The following is a 16908-nucleotide window of genomic DNA, read 5'->3' as shown; positions in this document are numbered from 1 at the left end:
TGAAATGGCACTGTCTCGCACTGTACGTCGCACATAAAATCGCACTTTTACCGGTTGGTCTCCCTTCCAAGCACTGAGCAGACCCTGGGGTTGTCTATATGCCCTATATACCCTGTAGTGGCTGCTGCGTTGTTTATATCGCGCAGTCACCAACTCTCAGCCACTTCGGGGCTTTACCGCTGAAATGGCACTGTCTCGCACTGTACGTCGCACATAAAATCGCACTTTTACCGGTTGGTCTCCCTTCCAAGCACTGAGCAGACCCTGGGGTTGTCTATATGCCCTATATACCCTGTAGTGGCTGCTGCGTTGTTTATATCGCGCAGTCACCAACTCTCAGCCACTTCGGGGCTTTACCGCTGAAACGGCACTGTCTCGCACTGTACGTCGCACGTACGTCGCACATAAAATCACACTTTTACCAGTTGGTCTCCCTTCCAAGCACTCAGCAGACCCTGGGGTTGTCTATATGCCCTATATACCCTGTAGTGGCTGCTGCGTTGTTTATATCACGCAGTCACCAAGTCTCAGCCACTTCGGGGCTTTACCGCTGAAACGGCACTGTCTCGCACTGTACGTCGCACGTCAAATCGCACTTTTACCGCGACGTTTCCGTTTGCTCCGAAGCTACCGCATTGTTTCTCCCGAATCGAAGTCAGTGGTGACTTTGATTCGGGGGCGTTCCTAGGAGCAGATCCCAGTGCAAGGTAAGCCCGGGAATGCAGAGCATTGGTTTTGACAACCGCAGCGTTTGCCAGATAACTTGTGCTCCCTCCTGCCATCGAGATTTAGCATTCCTGCACGGTAGCAGTGAAGTGCGGGGTTTTGGGGGGGGGGAAGCAACTGCAAAACGGCGTCATGTAGACACACACCCCAGACGAGCTTCAGCAAGTCAGTCATACTACATTGTTGAATGTTGCAGGGGGCACTCCCCCCCCCCACTTGCCACATGCAATAAAACCATCCCCTGCTTTCTGCATTGTTAGCATGGGAACTTAAACGGGAATTAAACTTTTAAGATCTTAAAAAGTCCTTCTGTTTTGTCCCCATGCTGAGAAGGATGGAGTAGCTATCTCGTACTCTTGAACATCAATTAAAAGAGTCTACTGCCTTTTGAAAGAGGAACAATTTCTGCCCAGAAAGGGACACTCCAGCATTGTAGTATTTAAAACTAAGGACAGGCATCATACTCAATAAACCGAAGATGTTTTGAAACAAAGAGGCAGATCCTTAAACATATGAGACATGTTTTTAAATCCTGCTAACCCTAATAAATCATCCTCATCGTTTAAAAAAAGCATGCTAATGCCCTCTCATGGTCAAAAACAGGGTTGTGCAAATGATTGCAATTCAAAGGGTGCATTTAGTTGAGTGCATTTAGTTAAAAGACATCATGCAACTATTCTATCTTTCTCTCTTTTACCGATTTTTTGAAGTAAGAAAAAATAAGGAAGGGGCAGGAAAACAGAGGAGCGTTACAAAGGCTGTGTGGACCAATAATAATAATAATAATAATAATAATAATAATAATAATATTTCTTGCCTGTCTCCAACTGGATCGAGGCGGGAACAGCAAGCATAAAATACATAAAATACTAATTAAAAACATAGTATACACTGTTTAAAAAAATTCTAAAACATCCTTGTACAATTTGCATGAATGAAGCAAGGTGATTGCACATAAAGCAGGAGTGTGGAGAAGTTAAATTTGGATTTCTGAGTGATTTGTAGTAGATTGACAAGTTTTCTGATTCTGAATTATGAGCAAGAGCGGCAACAAAATTACTCCCACCTTTACCTAAATTATGCTGCTGAAATGAAGAAAGCTTGGGAGTCGACTTCTGTGTGGAAGGACTGTCAACTTCGTTCAGTTCTAGTAATCAAAATAAATTGTCCACAACTGGATTAAGTGCCTTGTCTGAAAACACGACTGGTACATTTACGTTACAGAATGTGGAGGCAATTCTTATTTCACTTAAACATTTTGCATCACTTGAGGAGAAAATAAATAGAATTTCCTTTCCTGACTTTTACCGAAAAATGTCAAACATTTTTAGAGGTTTCCTCGCCAAAACAGGCCTGGATTACCCAACTCTGAATCATTATTAATGATTTGGACAAGGAAGTGCAGGGAACGCTGATCAAATTTGCAGATGACACAAAATTGGGTAGGATAGCTAATACCCTGGAAGACAGAAACAAACTTCAAAGTGATCTTGATAGGCTGGAGCGCTGGGCTGAAAACAACAGAATGAAATTTAATAGGGATAAATGCCAAGTTCTACACCTAGGAAAAAGAAACCAAAGGCACAGTTACAAGATGGGGGATACTTGGCTTAGCAAGACTACAAACGAGAAAGATCTTGGAATTGTTGTAGATCACAAGCTGAATATGAGCCAACAGTGCGATATGGCTGCAAGAAAAGCAAATGCTATTTTGGGCTGCACTAACAGAAGTATAGCTTCCAAATCACGTGAGGTCCTGGTTCCTCTCTATTCGGCCCTGGTTAGGCCTCATCTAGAGTATTGCGTCCAGTTCTGGGCTCCACAATTCAAGAAGGACGCAGACAAGCTGGAGCGTGTTCAGAGGAGGGCAACGAGGATGATCAGGGGTCTGGAAACAAAGCCCTATGAGGAGAGACTGAAAGAACTGGGCAGGTTTAGCCTGGAGAAGAGAAGATGGAGGGGAGACATGAGAGCACTCTTCAAACACTTAAAAGGTTGTCACACAGAGGAGGGCCAGGATCTCTTCTCAATCCTCCCAGAGTGCAGGACACGGAACAACGGGCTCAAGTTACAGGAAGCCAGATTCCAGCTGGACATCAGGAAAAACTTCCTGACTGTTAGAGCAGTACAACAATGGAACCAGTTACCTAGGGAGGTTGTGGGCTCCCCCACACTAGAGGCCTTCAAGAGGCAGCTGGACAACCCTCTTTCAAGTATGCTTTAGGGTGGATTCCTGCATTGAGCAGGGGGTTGGACTTGATGGCCTCATAGGCCCCGTCCCAACTCTACTATTCTATGATTCTATGAAAGCAAAATAAATGAAGCGAGACTAAGGGAAATGTATTTAATCTGCATCATGTTGAGCACAAAATTAGCATTGCCCTTGGGGAGGAGGTTGTATATACAATATACAATATACCCAGCACTGTTTTTAATTGTACCTATTAGGGAAGGAATAATGTCCGTGCTCAAACAGCGGCTTCCTACATTTCTAGTTCAGTGCTGGAATTCAGAGGTTTTCAAACCTTTTGTCTTCTGGATCCAGAAACTCTTGCAGAACTCTATGCTGCACTGGAGTACTGGGTTGAATTCTGGGTACCATTTTAAGGACAAAATGGAGCATCCTGGAGCAACCAGGGTGGGGCAGGATCTAGAAACCTTGGCCTAATCTACACCAAGCAGGATATTGCAGTACGAAAGCGGTTTATAAAAGGCAGGAGCCACACCAAGCAGGATATTGCAGTACGAAAGCGGTTTATAAAAGGCAGGAGCCACACCAAGCGGGATATTGCACTATGAAAGCGGTATATAAAAGCCAGGAGCCACACCAAGCGGGATATTGCACTATGAAAGCGGTATATAAAAGCCAGGAGCCACACCAAGCAGGATATTGCACTATGAAAGCGGTATATAAAAGGCAGGAGCCACACCAAGCAGGATATTGCACTATGAAAGCGGTTTATAAAAGGCAGGAGCCACACCAAGCGGGATATTGCACTATGAAAGCAGTTTATAAAAGGCAGGAGCCACACCAAGTGGGATATTGCACTATGAAAGCGGTATATAAAAGGCAGGAGCCACACCAAGCAGGATATTGCACTATGAAAGCGGTTTATAAAAGGCAGGAGCCACACCGAGCGGGATATTGCACTATGAAAGCGGTATATAAAAGGCAGGAGCCACACCAAGCGGGATATTGCACTATGAAAGCGGTTTATAAAAGGCAGGAGCCACACCAAGTGGGATATTGCACTATGAAAGCGGTATATAAAAGGCAGGAGCCACACCAAGCAGGATATTGCACTATGAAAGCGGTTTATAAAAGGCAGGAGCCACACCAAGCGGGATATTGCACTATGAAAGCAGTTTATAAAAGGCAGGAGCCACACCAAGCGGGATATTGCACTATGAAAGCAGTTTATAAAAGGCAGGAGCCACACCAAGTGGGATATTGCACTATGAAAGCGGTATATAAAAGGCAGGAGCCACACCAAGCAGGATATTGCACTATGAAAGCGGTTTATAAAAGGCAGGAGCCACACCGAGCGGGATATTGCACTATGAAAGCGGTTTATAAAAGGCAGGAGCCACACCAAGCGGGATATTGCACTATGAAAGCGGTTTATAAAAGGCAGGAGCCACACCAAGTGGGATATTGCACTATGAAAGCGGTTTATAAAAGGCAGGAGCCACACCAAGAAGGATATTGCACTATGAAAGCGGTTTATAAAAGCCAGGAGCCACACCAAGAAGGATATTGCACTATGAAAGCGGTTTATAAAAGGCAGGAGCCACACCGAGCAGGATATAGCACTATAAAGGGGTACATGGTCTGTGTCAATGGGCCCCAACAGTTGTCAGCACACTTCAGTACCACTATAAAGCAGTCGTGTGGCTCCTGCCTTTTATGTACCGCTTTCATAGTGCAATATCCTGCTTGGTGTAGATGAGGCCTTTGTCGTATGAGGAACAGTTGGGCAAAAAGAGGAAACAATTAAGAGGAAATATATTATTGTTGTTGTTGTTGTATTTGTATACCGCCCCATAGCCGAAGCTCTCTGGGCGTTTCACATAAGATAAAACACTTAAAAACTATATACAAAGATTAAAAAACACAAAAACCAGCAAAATACACATACATTTAAAACCAACTTTAAAAACGATGAGCCAAAAAAAAACCAGGCCCAGGGTCATTACGTATTGCTAAATGCCTGGGAGAAAAGTCTTGACCGAAAAGATGACCATAGTAGTCAAATATCTGACAGGATTTCATGCAGAAAACACTGAGATTTGTTCTCTGTTGCTCCAGAGGGCAGAACTAGAATCAGTGGGAGGAAATTATAAGGGAGATTTCAGTTAATTTATTTTGTATAATAGTTTATTTAGTTTAATACAAATATAATAAGTGATCTTGTATGCAGGTGTGTTATTGACAGTATTTATAAAGTGCTTTTCAGTATACTATTTCTTAGGTGTAGTACAAGATTTTAAAAATACAACAAATCCCATTTTTAAAATCCTGTGTTTTACTGTGACCTGGGTATTTTTATTATATTTCACACAGCGAAAGCTTAACAAAACATATTGGCATTTTGGGGGTTCTCCCTCCATGCCATAAATCCACTTTACTTTGTTACCCTTCATTTGTATAAATTATATTTGTATAAATATATTTATATTTGAAACTAAAACGCCTCAGGAATTATTATTGCGCGCTCATAACCAACATGGCCGTGAGGGATTCTGGGAGTTCTCCCCTCGCGCGAATCCCTTCTCCAATCGCCTCAGGAGCAGCGGCGCCAATCCGCTTCTTCGTTTTTTTTTTTTAAACCGTCAGTTCTGGCCGAGTTTTCGCGCCCTCATTAATATTAAGTGCCTTATTAATATACCTATTCGTCAGAAGGAGGAGGGGGGTAGCGAGAGCAGAGGGGGCGGGGCCAGGATGCCCCGCCCCTTTCCCACCCGCCGTCGCCTCCGCAGGACTTGCTTCTCTGACCGTCGCCCTCCGTGACGTCATCGGTCGGGGCCGCGGCCTTTTGAGCAGGGGAAAGGAGCCGGGAAGGGGGTGTGGGATGGCGGCGGGGCCGACGCGGCCTTCCCGGCCCCGGAAGGAGCCGCAGCCGCTGGTCATTCCCCGGAGCGCTGCGGAGGAGCAGCGCCTCAAGTTGGAGCGGCTCATGAGGAATCCGGTGAGGGGGCGGGGCATAGCGGTTGGTGGGCGGGGCTACCTCTCTTTCCTAACCCCCCCCCGTGGCCTCGGGGGGGGGATTAGGAGGGCAGGTGAGGTGAGATGCCCCCACTAGGGTGTGGCCAGGTGTGAACCAGACTCAGTCCTGTTACTTCCAAATCAGTCTTCAAGGAGGCTTATTATTCCTAGCTAAGAGGCTGCAGCCCTGTGCACAAAGTGTTTTTTAATTGTGCATTTCCTTGAGCACTTAAAAAAAAAAAGGCAACCAGGATGATCAGGGGTCTAGAAACAAAGCCCTATGAAGAGAGACTGAAAGAACTGGGCAGGTTTAGCCTGCAGAAGAGAAGATGGAAGGGAGATGTGATAGCACTCTTCAAGGACTTGAAAGGTTGTCACACAGAGGAGAGCCAGGATCTCTTCTCGGTCCTCCCAGAATGCAGGACACGGAATAAGGGGCTCAAGTGACAGGAAGCCAGATTCCGGCTGGACATCAGGAAAAACTTCCTGACTGTTAGAGCAGTGCGACGGTGGAATCAGTGACCTAGGGAGGTTGTGGGCTGTCCCACACTAGAGGCCTTCAAGAGGCAGCTGGACAACCATCTGTCAGGGATGCTTTAGGGCGGATTCCTGCATTGAGCAGGGGGTTGAACTCGATGGCCTTGTAGGCCCCTTCCAACTGTGCTATTCTATGATTCCTAAACACAATAAAGACATTCCGTGGATTCATCCCTGTGAACCAGCGGTTCTCAACCTGTGGGTCGGGACCCCTTTGGGGGTCGAATGACCCTTTCACAGGGGTCGCCTAAGACCATTGGAAAACACATATTTCCGATGGTCTTAGGAAACTGTATTGACCGAACTATGTCATGTATCATCTTTTGTATTATTAAAGCTATTGTTATGTATTATTTTCATTAGCAAACCATCCCATGACAATGGATCGTGTAGAGAAGAACGAAAATAATTTTATGGTTGGGGGTCACCACAACATGAGGAACTGTATTAAAGGGTCGCGGCATTAGGAAGGTTGAGAACCACTGCGTGTGAACTCTTGTGGAGAAGGGCGGGTGACGGCGCTTTGTCCCATTGTGCATGTCCCATTTCATTCCAGTGCCTATGCTCGCAGATGACTTTGGATCCTGTAGTTCCACTCTGAAGCCCTTTAGAGAGAGCTTTTAGCCATTTTCATTTAAGCTAGGTCACCTTAAGCATATTCCATAGAGTTCTGTTGAGTCCTGACCGAACTTCATCTCAAGTCACCTGTTCCATCAATTTCTCTAAACGTGTGTGTGTGTGTGTGTGTGTGTAGGATTTCATTGGGTTGGATCCAGACTTTCTCATGCCTACAGTAGACTTATTAGAATCAATGGGACTTAATCTAGTCATGGCTAACTTAAGCTCCATTGATTTCAATGAGTCTACTCATGACTTAGTCTGGATCCAACCCATTATGTTCGCTCAGGCAAGGGTATACGTGGCGTAATGCTTTTCATTCTCAACATGCATCCAAGCGTCCAATATATACTTGGGTAAAAAAAAACCATTTGTATTTTGTTGACCCTTTTCCATTGCTGTTTAGATCCATTTTTAAATAACTCTATTAAGAATTGTTCGCCCCCTTTAGAGGAAACTGTCAAGCGTGCTGCTCATTTCTTGTTGCAGGATAAGACAGTTCCAATTCCTGAAAAGCTCAACGAATGGGCGCCCCGCCCACCTCCAGAATTCGTCAGAGATGTTATGGGTAAGTTGCTATTTTTAGGGGAGTTCTTGGCTTATATCCTACGCGTCTAGAGAAATGGGTTTGGGTGGTGAGGGCTGAGTGAAGAGTGAAGAGGCTTGTAACATGTCAAAAGCGATTTGGGAGGTCCTTGCTAACATTTTGCACTTTGCCGTTAGCATAATCAAATAACATCTTAATTTCGCCAGTTGTTGGGGGATTATTGCTCTGAGTCACTTGCACTTCTGAATCCCCACATATTTCAGTAATGCGTCAACGTTATGACTGTAAATGCCGAGATTCAGAACAGTGAATGATTCAAGCTCCTAAATCTGGGTGTTTGGCACTGAGAGATAATGAGGAACTACATATACAAACAGGGATTTGGATCTGGCTGCATGTACATGTGCTGTGTTCGTGCAGGAGCGTTGTTTCCTGAGAATCTCAACCTTCACTTAAAAACAAAGGCAAGCTTCTAGCCCTTATGGAGCTATTATTTATTTATTTATTTATTTAGAATATTTATATACCGCTCCCCATTGAAAAATTTTGGAGCGGTGTACAAGGTAAAATGAAAATAAAAACAGAATAAAACAGTTAAAACAAAATTTAAAAAGAAGCAAAAAACAGAAATCCAAGGCTGCATGTTAAAGAAAGGCTTCTTGGAATAAAGATGTTTTCAGGAGGTGCCGAAAGGAGTACAAGGTCGGAGCCTGCCTGACCTCCAGAGGCAGGGAGTTCCACAGGAGGGGCGCCACCACGCTGAAGGCTCTTCTCCTGGTGGATTCCAATCGGAGGATGGATCTATGTGGAACCACCAGGAGCAGGCCCTCGGATGACCTCAGTGACCGGGCAGGTTGGTAAGGGAGAAGGCGCTCTCTCTCTCAGGTATCCTGGTCCCAAGTTGTTTAGGGCTTTGTACACAAGTACAAGAACTTTCAACCTGGCCCGGTAGCAAATAGGCAGCCAGTGCAGTTCCCTCAGCAGAGGAGTTCCATGCTGGAAAGGGGCAGCTCCAGACAACAGCCGAGCTGCAGCATTCTGCACTAGCTCCAGCTTCCGGGGCAGCTTCAAGGGCAGCCCCACATAGAGCGCGTTGCAGTAATCCAATCTTGAGGTTACCAATGCCTGTACCACCGTACAGCTATGCTTCAAAGTGGCTGGTAAATGCTTGTGTTGAAATCTGAGAAACCAGCAGAATTGTGGGAACAGGATGGCTGGAGGTAAAGGTTTCAGGACCCAGGGTAGTTTCTTGACTTTCTTTCTGAGTGACAAGGCTAGACTAAATTACATCAAATAGTACAAATTAGAATTTTTGCTCAGTTTTGCATAATTTATACAGGTGCATAATTCTATTTTAGATTTACGGGGGCAAATACACAGCCTTTGGCCGAAGCAGTTTTTTCCCCCCACTTTTGCTAGAGAACGTCAGCTTGTATCAAGACAAAATGTGTTTGATTTCTCCTGAGCTTTATGGCAAAATGGAGGCGAATACAGTTGATTCCATTTGCTGTGCTCCAACCGGAGAAGGCATCAGATGGAAGGGTAGGGCAGAGAGTTCAAAGGAAATGGAAGTGAATAAGGTTTATAGGTAAAGCGAGGCCCATGACTTGCTAGCAAATGTGTGTGTGTGTGTGTGTGTGTGGTCTAAATAAAGTGGATCAGCAGATGCTTAAATCTTTCACGTTACACAGATTGCCCCTTTTAGCCTCAGACTAATTTCCAACTTGTATGAATTGTGATCAAGCTACTTGTGGAGCTGTCCGGCACCAAGCGAGGTCCATCCTAACGCTGGCTCTTCTGAGCGGCACTAGCTGTGGACTTTCCCAGGCATTGCCTGAGACGCTTGAACTGGAGGTGTCAGGGTCTGAAAGAACAGCAGGCTGTATTGAGGGAGATGAGAGGGGAAAACGGGGGTCGTTCCATCAGGGCCTGCTGAAAGGCTTCCCTCCCCATTCCTTTTTCCTTCCGTGTCAAGTCTTTTTAGATTGCCTGCAGGCAGGGAACTGCCTTACTGTTCTGATTGTTTTTAAGCCATTCCAGGACCCTTTTTTGGCTTAGTAATGAGATTGAGGGGAGACATGAGAGCACTCTTGAAATACTTGAAAGGTTGTCACACAGAGGAGGGCCAGGATCTCTTCTCGATCATCCCAGAGTGTAGGACACTCTGTAGGGTGGATTCCTGCATTGAGCAGGGGGTTGGACTTGATGGCCTTTTAGGCCCCTTCCATCTCTACTATGCTATGATTCTATGAAACGGAATAATGGGCTCAAATTACAGGAAGCCGGATTCCGCCTGGACATCAGGAAAAACTTCCTGACTGTTAGAGTAGTCCAACCATGGAACCCATGACCTAGGGAAGTCGTTCACTCTCCCACACTAGAGGCCTTCAAAAGGCAGCTGGACAGCCATCTGTCAGGGATGCTTTGATGTAGATTCCTGCATTGAGCAGGGGGTTGGACTCGGCCTTATAGGCCCCTTCCAACTCTACTATTATATCTATGATTTTAAAAATAAAATACTTTAAAAGCTACTTCTAATGCATGTTTTCTGTCACTAAACACTAGTCCCTTTTCCTGGTAGGTTCCAGTGCTGGTGCTGGCAGTGGGGAATTCCACGTCTACAGGCACCTTCGACGGCGAGAGTACCAGAGGCAAGATTTTATGGACGCCATGGCTGAGAAGGTCAGATAACGCTTCCTCAAACTTCTTGGCTGACAGCCATTGCCTTATATATTTCTACTGTTTGTTCTTCTGTGTTCTCCGGAACTATACTAAACATTCTTGTCGAATGTTCTTCTCTCCTAAACAAACAGGGTTTGGATTGAAGTAGGTGACTCCCAAGATATTGAAGCATCTTTAAGGCACAAGCCCTATGCCTGTTTAGACAGAGAAAAGGCCCGCATCTCCCAGCATGCCCCTGGCTAAACATGCATAGGATTGTGCCTTGAGTTGAGGGGAGAAATATATGGTTGGGCCTGATCCTCTACATTGAGTCAAAAACTATCTGTCAGGTAGCATTAAAAACATACACCAAGCGATCAAGTAATGAGTTCAGGCCTCTTTCAACTTCGCTATTCTCGGATTCTGCACAATTGATTTATGAGTTGCGTAAAGAAGACCTTCCTTTTAGTTGCCTCTTTCAGGATCAAGAGAACTAGGAGACAAGGAGTTACTTGGCTGCTGTTCCCCCCACCCCACCCCGCCACCTATGGCGTCTCTCTTCTCTCCTCACTCCCCCATCAAGGAACCTTCTCTTGCCTCTGGGGGCTTCGGCCCAGGATGGTGATGGCAGCCTCAGATCCCCCACCCTGGGCTTGTGTTTGAAATGTTCCTTGTAATTGATTGCAGCAAAAACTGGACGAGGAATATCTGAAGAAGCTCACAGAGAACAAGATAGCCGCAGAAGAACAGACAGCCAAGCGCAGACGGAAGCGGTGAGGTCAAGATGTGCATTTGGCAACCGTTTGGCATTCTGTGAGCTACTCTGCCCTCGTAGGGAGAGGCAACTGAGTTGTGGTATTTGGCCCCTCCTGAATAATAATAATAATAATAATAATAATAATAATAATAATAATAATAATTTTATTTATTTGTTACCCGTCTCCTCCTCTGGATCGAGGTGGGGTACAACACAAATAAAAACACCATAAAATACATAAAACGAATTCAAACGTTTAAAACCAGTGCATCATTAAAAGCAGCACACCATTAAAAAAGGGCATCTTAAAATTCAGCTGGGTAGGCCTGCCGGAAGAGATCAGTCTTTATAGCTTTCTTGAATGCTAATAGACTGTTAAGTTGATGAATCTCTCCCGGCGAGCCAATCCATAAACTGGGAGCGGCAGAAGGAAAGGTCCTCTGGGTACTAGTTGTTAGCCTTGTTTTTGTTGGCTGGAGTAGATTCTTCCCAGAGGACCTGAGTGTGCGGGGCAGATCGTACGGGAGGAGGCGATCCCGCAGGTAGCCTGGACCCAAACCATGTAGGGCTTTAAAGGTGATAACCAACACTTTATACTTCGCCCGGAAACTAGTTGGCAGCCAGTGAAGAGATTTTAAGACTGGTGTGATGCGGTCCCCCCTACGTGTACCGGTGACCAACCTGGCTGCCCTATTTTGAACTAGTTGAAGTTTCCGGACTAGGCACAAAGGTAGCCCTATGTAGAGCGCATTGCAGAAGTCGAGCCTCGAAGTTACCACCGTCTTTAGGTCTTCCGACTCTAGGAAGGGGCGCAGCTGGCGTGTCAGCCGAATAGCGCTGGTTTGATTGAAATGGTTCTTGTTCTCTTTCTCTCTCCAGGAATGTATCTTGATTAGGCCAAGAACTGTTGTTCAGTGCTTGAATTACTCGTGTGTTGGGGCGGGGGTGGGGGGCTGTCTCCCAACTAACATTTTTAGAAGGCAACTGGGGTGAGGGTGGTGGGGGTGTGGTACTTTGTGAATTTCAGGGCTCCCCCACACCCCCCACACATAGTTTGAGCACTGGATATGTGAACCCCGAAATGGCTTGGGGGAACAGGAGAGGCAAAGGTGATATTCCCATCCCCTTTTTTCTTAGAATCACGGAACAGTAGAGTTGGAAGGGGCCTATAAGGCCATCGAGTCCTGCTCAATGCAAGAATCCACCTTAAAGCATACCTGACAGATGGCTGTCTATTTGGGGCTGCATTCATAGAAGTATAGCTTCCAAATCACGTGAGGTACTGGTTCCTCTCTATTCGGCCCTGGTTAGGCCTCATCTAGAGTATTGCATCCAGTTCTGGGCTCCACAATTCAAGAGGGACGCAGACAAGCTGGAGCGTGTTCAGAGGAGGGCAACCAGGATGATCAGGGGTCTGGAAACAAAGCCCTATGAGGAGAGACTGAAAGAACTGGGCATGTTTAGCCTGGAGAAGAGAAGATTGAGGGGAGACATGAGAGCACTCTTCAAATACTTCAAAGGTTGTCGCACAGAGGAGGGCCAGGATCTCTTCTTGATCTTCCCAGAGTGCAGGACATGGAATAACGGGCTCAAGTGACAGGAAGCCAGATTCCGGCTGGACATCAGGCAAAACTTCCTGACTGTTAGAGCAGTACGACAATGGAATCAGTTACCTAGGGAGGTTGTGGGCTCTCCCACACTAGAGGCCTTCAAGAGGCAGCTGGACAACACTCTGTCAGGGATGCTTTAAGGTGGATTCCTGCATTGAGCAGGGGGTTGGACTCGATGGCCTTGTAGGCCCCTTCCAACTCTGCTATTCTATGATTCTATGGGTTCCTGCATTGAGCCAAGGGGGTTATTTATTTACTTGTTTTATTTATTACATTTATATACCACCCCAAAGCCGAAGCTCTCTGGGCGGTTTGCAAAGGGTTGGACTCGATGGCCTTTTCGACCTCGTCTAGCTCTACTGTTACTCTGCTCTACTGAGTGATGGAATCCACAAGATGGCAGGAAAAGGGGAAGTTGGTTCATTCAGAATAGGTGATGTCTTTTTTTCTTACTTTACAGCCAGAAATTGAAAGAGAAGAAAATGCTGGCAAAGAAGAGTAAGCTTGAACAAAAGAGCGAGGATGCAGGTAACGTGAATGTCTTCTTGAGCTGATTCCACCAGGAAATTCCTCCTTCTCTCTTAAAACCTTTTTCAAAAAGACTCTTTCACAACAAAGATCAAAACACTAAAAAAAAAAGAAGATAAGTGGCTAAAAACATGTTTAAATGCAAAGACCTGACAAAACTACTAAAGGTGCGATCCTGTGTGTCTTAAATTAACAAGGGGAAGAAATAGTGGAAAGAGCGCTTTCATGAAGGATCAGCAGCTCTGTGGACCTAGACGAAGTGAGCCGAAGCAGATGCTGCTGTTGCAGGGAGCCGTAATTCTTGAATATCTCAGGGCTGAGGAAAGAAAAGCTGCATTTCTCTGAGGAGCAATCTCTTAAGCCTGGGAGCCTGAGGTTCAAGTTGGTGTTGTGGTTGGCCTAAGTGGCCCTGGGTTTATAGAATCATAGAATTGCAGAGCTGGAAGGGGCCTCTAAGGCCATCGAGTCCAACCCCCTGCTCAATGCAGGAATCCACCCTACACCATCCCCAACAGATGTTTGTCCAGCTGCCTCTTGAAGGCCTCTAGGGTGGGAGAGCCCACCACCTCCCTAGGTAACTGATTCCGTTGTCGTACTGCTCTAAGAGTCAGGAAGTTTTTTCCTGATGCCCAGCCGGAGTCTGGCTTCCTGTCACTTGAGCCCAGTATTCCGTGTCCTGCCCTCTGGGAGGATTGAGAAGAGGCTGCAGACTTCCCAGCCCACAGTGGGGAAAGTGTACTTGATACTTAAAATAGGAAGTTCTTGTTCAACTACAGTGCCCTACACACCCAGTGATAAAGTTAGGGAGGTAGGAGGGTCATTGCTGCATCAAATTTCCCCCGTCTGTTTGTGGGGAATCTAAAGGAAGAAGCGGAGAATGCCGTGTCTTAGCTGAAGGAAACCAAAGAATAAATTATTCTTATGTGCTCCCCAGGAGCTCACAAGCAGACCATAAAGATTGTGGCCTTCCCCTTTCCTTTATTCCCGGTAGCTGATACTCAGAGGTACCGTGCCTCTGAATGTGGAGGTTCCATCTGGATGCTAATTGATGTCAACACACCTAGAATCATAGAACGGTCCAGTTGGAAGTGGCCTAGAAGGCCATTGAAAACTGCCCAGAGAGCTTCGGCTATGGGGTGGTATTATAAATGTAATAATAATATAATAATTGAGTCCAACTCCCTGCTCAATGCAGGAATCCACCTTGAAGCATCCCTGAAAGGTGGTTTTCCAGCTGCGTCTTCAATGCCTCTAGTGTGGCAGAGCCCACCACCTCCCTAGGTCATTGGCTCCATTTTTCATACTGCTCTAACAGTGAGGATTTTTTCCCCCTGATGTTTTGTCGTAATGCTCAAAACAGTCAGGACGTTTTTCCTGATGTCCAGCCTGAATCTGGCTTCCTGTAACTTGAACCCGTTATTCCGTGTCCTGCATTCTGGGGGGATAGAAAAGTTCCTGGCCCCTCCTCCGTGTGACAACCGTTCAAGTCCTGTCACCTAACCTCCATGAATGTAACCAGGCATTCTCCCAAGTGAGTAACCATCACCATGTATTTTATATGCCTTTTACAGCCGCGGATTCTGACCAGTCCCCAAAGCAGCAGACCAGCGAAGAGGAAGACGAAGACGCTTCCGAGGAGGAGGAAAAAGACAATGCAGAAGACCCCAGCTTTATGATGAGGAGATGATGGTTTTGACACTGTGTGTAGTATTCATCTACTGTTGGGGAGCCTGGATTCTTTACCAAGCAAGAGTTCCTCACCCCTCCCAATGCTGTTTCAGACCTTCATTATGATAGAGGCGTGGTCGTAAGAGCCTCACAGGGCGTCAGCCCCCAGTGACTTCCAAGCTTGGCTTGTGTAACTGTTGGGCTGTCTGCCACAGGGTTTCAGCAAGGAAAGTGTCAGCATCGCAGCCCTGTGACCCTCCGGTTCTCCTAGCATTGCTCCAAAGTGGTGTCTCTCTGAAAGCTAATTCTTTATCCATCTGTATTTTTTGGCTGGTCTTTCCCCCACTGAAACACCTAAGTACGCAAATGGGCTTTTGTGGAAGAAGGTGGGCTTTAACTCTTATTGCAGAGAACATTCTGAACTTTCCTCTACGAGAAGAGAAGAGCAAACTCATTCGGGCGTTTCTGCTAGGCTTCGTCTTCCGCCCTTGCATTTCCGCCACAAGATAGGCTTTACGAAGAGCGAGAAAATCTCTCTTCGCTTCAGAAACGCGGTCAACTTTTCTCCTAAAAGTTTGTTAATAAAAAAGGGGACCTCCGAGCATTTTACTCGTCTGTGAATGATGCAAAGTGTGTTGTTTATAGAAGGCTAGCCTTCCCTAACATTGTGTCCTCCAGTTGTTTAGGATTCAGTTCCCATCATCCCCTGCCAGCTTGGACAACGACCAGGGATTATGGTAGTCGTACCCCAAAATATCTGGAGGACACCAGGTTGGGGGAGGCTGAGTTAGATTTCTCCTCTGTGGATTTCTCTGCCAGTTATGATAAATAAATATCACAATACCTTTGAATCACAGCTGCTCTGGGCAGAGAATATACTTCGCCCCTGACTGCACGAAACAAGAAGCTGGATCTGGATCCGTTCTTATTTTGGTGTGCAACACAATGGCCGCAGTAGTGGCTACACTAACCAGAACTGGAAAGTTTGCCATGTTGTCCAAACCCAGGTTCCTGGCTTGTTGTTCCTTTCAGAAGCCAGGATTTATCATTTAAAAAAACAAAACATGCATGCATTTTTTAAAAAAAATATTATGAAATAAGATAAAAAGGAGGGACCCTGGCAGACGCAAAAAGAGGCATCTGAGGACATTTTGGGACCAACGGAAACCACGTTGTAGAGCCCATGACTAGGGTGGCCAGAAGTGCTATTTTACTGAAGGTAGTCCTCTATTTGAAGGTCCCTCAGAAGACAGTCCTCTGTTTAATGTCCCTTCCTCTAGAGACGCTGCTCAGTCTGGTTTGGGGTCAGCAATTTTCTCCCTCACCCAATTCACCCCTGTTTGAACGGAGGTCCCATAACTTCCACCACCTCACAGGATTGCAGGTAGGGAAAGTGAGATTACATCGGCGAGAAAAACCAGTGATTAGATGTCTTGCCGCTACAAGGGCCTTCCAGAAACTCTCGATCTAAGGCAAAACTAGCCATGACAACATTCACGCAATGAGCAACTGGATTTTGAGTTATGAAGGGTGTTTATTCATTGATTTACAGACCTCACAAAGCAGTTCACATGAACTGATTAAAACAAGAAAATCAATAAAATATGCAATTTTAACAAACAAGATGGACCAACATTCTATTTCTTCTCCTCTCATGGCACGACGGGAGTCTGCGTGCCACTGATGCCACCCTCCAATGGATCTTGGGAACTGGGGCAGGTCTACGGTGCCCACGAAATCCCCACATGACGACCATCCCTTCTGACGTTCAGACAACGCCTGACCCATCCATGGCCATTCTCTTGCGAGTAAAATTCTTCCGTGCCTTGATGATAGAATCAGGGGAATCGGAGAATCCTAGACTAGGAAGCGGACGTTGAGGCCAACCCCCTGCTTAATGTAGGAATGCAGTTCCAAGCATCCATGCCAGACGGCTGCCCAGTCTCTGCTTGAATACTTTCGGTGACGAAGAGCCCAGCACCTCCATAGGCATCTGGTTCCATTGTCCGATGGCTATGACCATTAAGGATGTTTTCCTGAGGTTCAACCA

General features: G+C 46.0%; 1 protein-coding gene across 1 annotated transcript; it reads left to right on the top strand.

The window, feature by feature from the left end:
* The first annotated feature begins 5758 nt into the window (after positions 1-5758).
* Positions 5759-16481, top strand: PRKRIP1 (PRKR interacting protein 1). The gene is made up of 6 exons (XM_063146724.1): positions 5759-5915; positions 7577-7655; positions 10216-10316; positions 10983-11068; positions 13123-13190; positions 14762-16481. The coding sequence occupies exons 1-6, from the start codon at positions 5799-5801 to the stop codon at positions 14875-14877; spliced, it is 567 nt and encodes a 188-aa protein (XP_063002794.1). The 5' UTR covers positions 5759-5798; the 3' UTR covers positions 14878-16481.
* Positions 16482-16908: the final 427 nt, after the last annotated feature.

This window comes from Elgaria multicarinata, chromosome 22, assembly GCF_023053635.1.
Source record: "Elgaria multicarinata webbii isolate HBS135686 ecotype San Diego chromosome 22, rElgMul1.1.pri, whole genome shotgun sequence".
Taxonomy (NCBI): domain Eukaryota; kingdom Metazoa; phylum Chordata; class Lepidosauria; order Squamata; family Anguidae; genus Elgaria; species Elgaria multicarinata.
This window is presented reverse-complemented; position numbering and strand designations above follow the sequence as displayed.

Coding starts and splice junctions, on each gene's coding strand:
- PRKRIP1 (XM_063146724.1), top strand. CDS start 5,799: ATGGCGGCGGGGCCGACGCGGCCTTCCCGGCCCCGGAAGGAGCCGCAG. Junction 5,916..7,576: donor AGCGGCTCATGAGGAATCCG/GTGAGGGGGCGG, acceptor TTCTTGTTGCAG/GATAAGACAGTTCCAATTCC. Junction 13,191..14,761: donor ACAAAAGAGCGAGGATGCAG/GTAACGTGAATG, acceptor TGCCTTTTACAG/CCGCGGATTCTGACCAGTCC.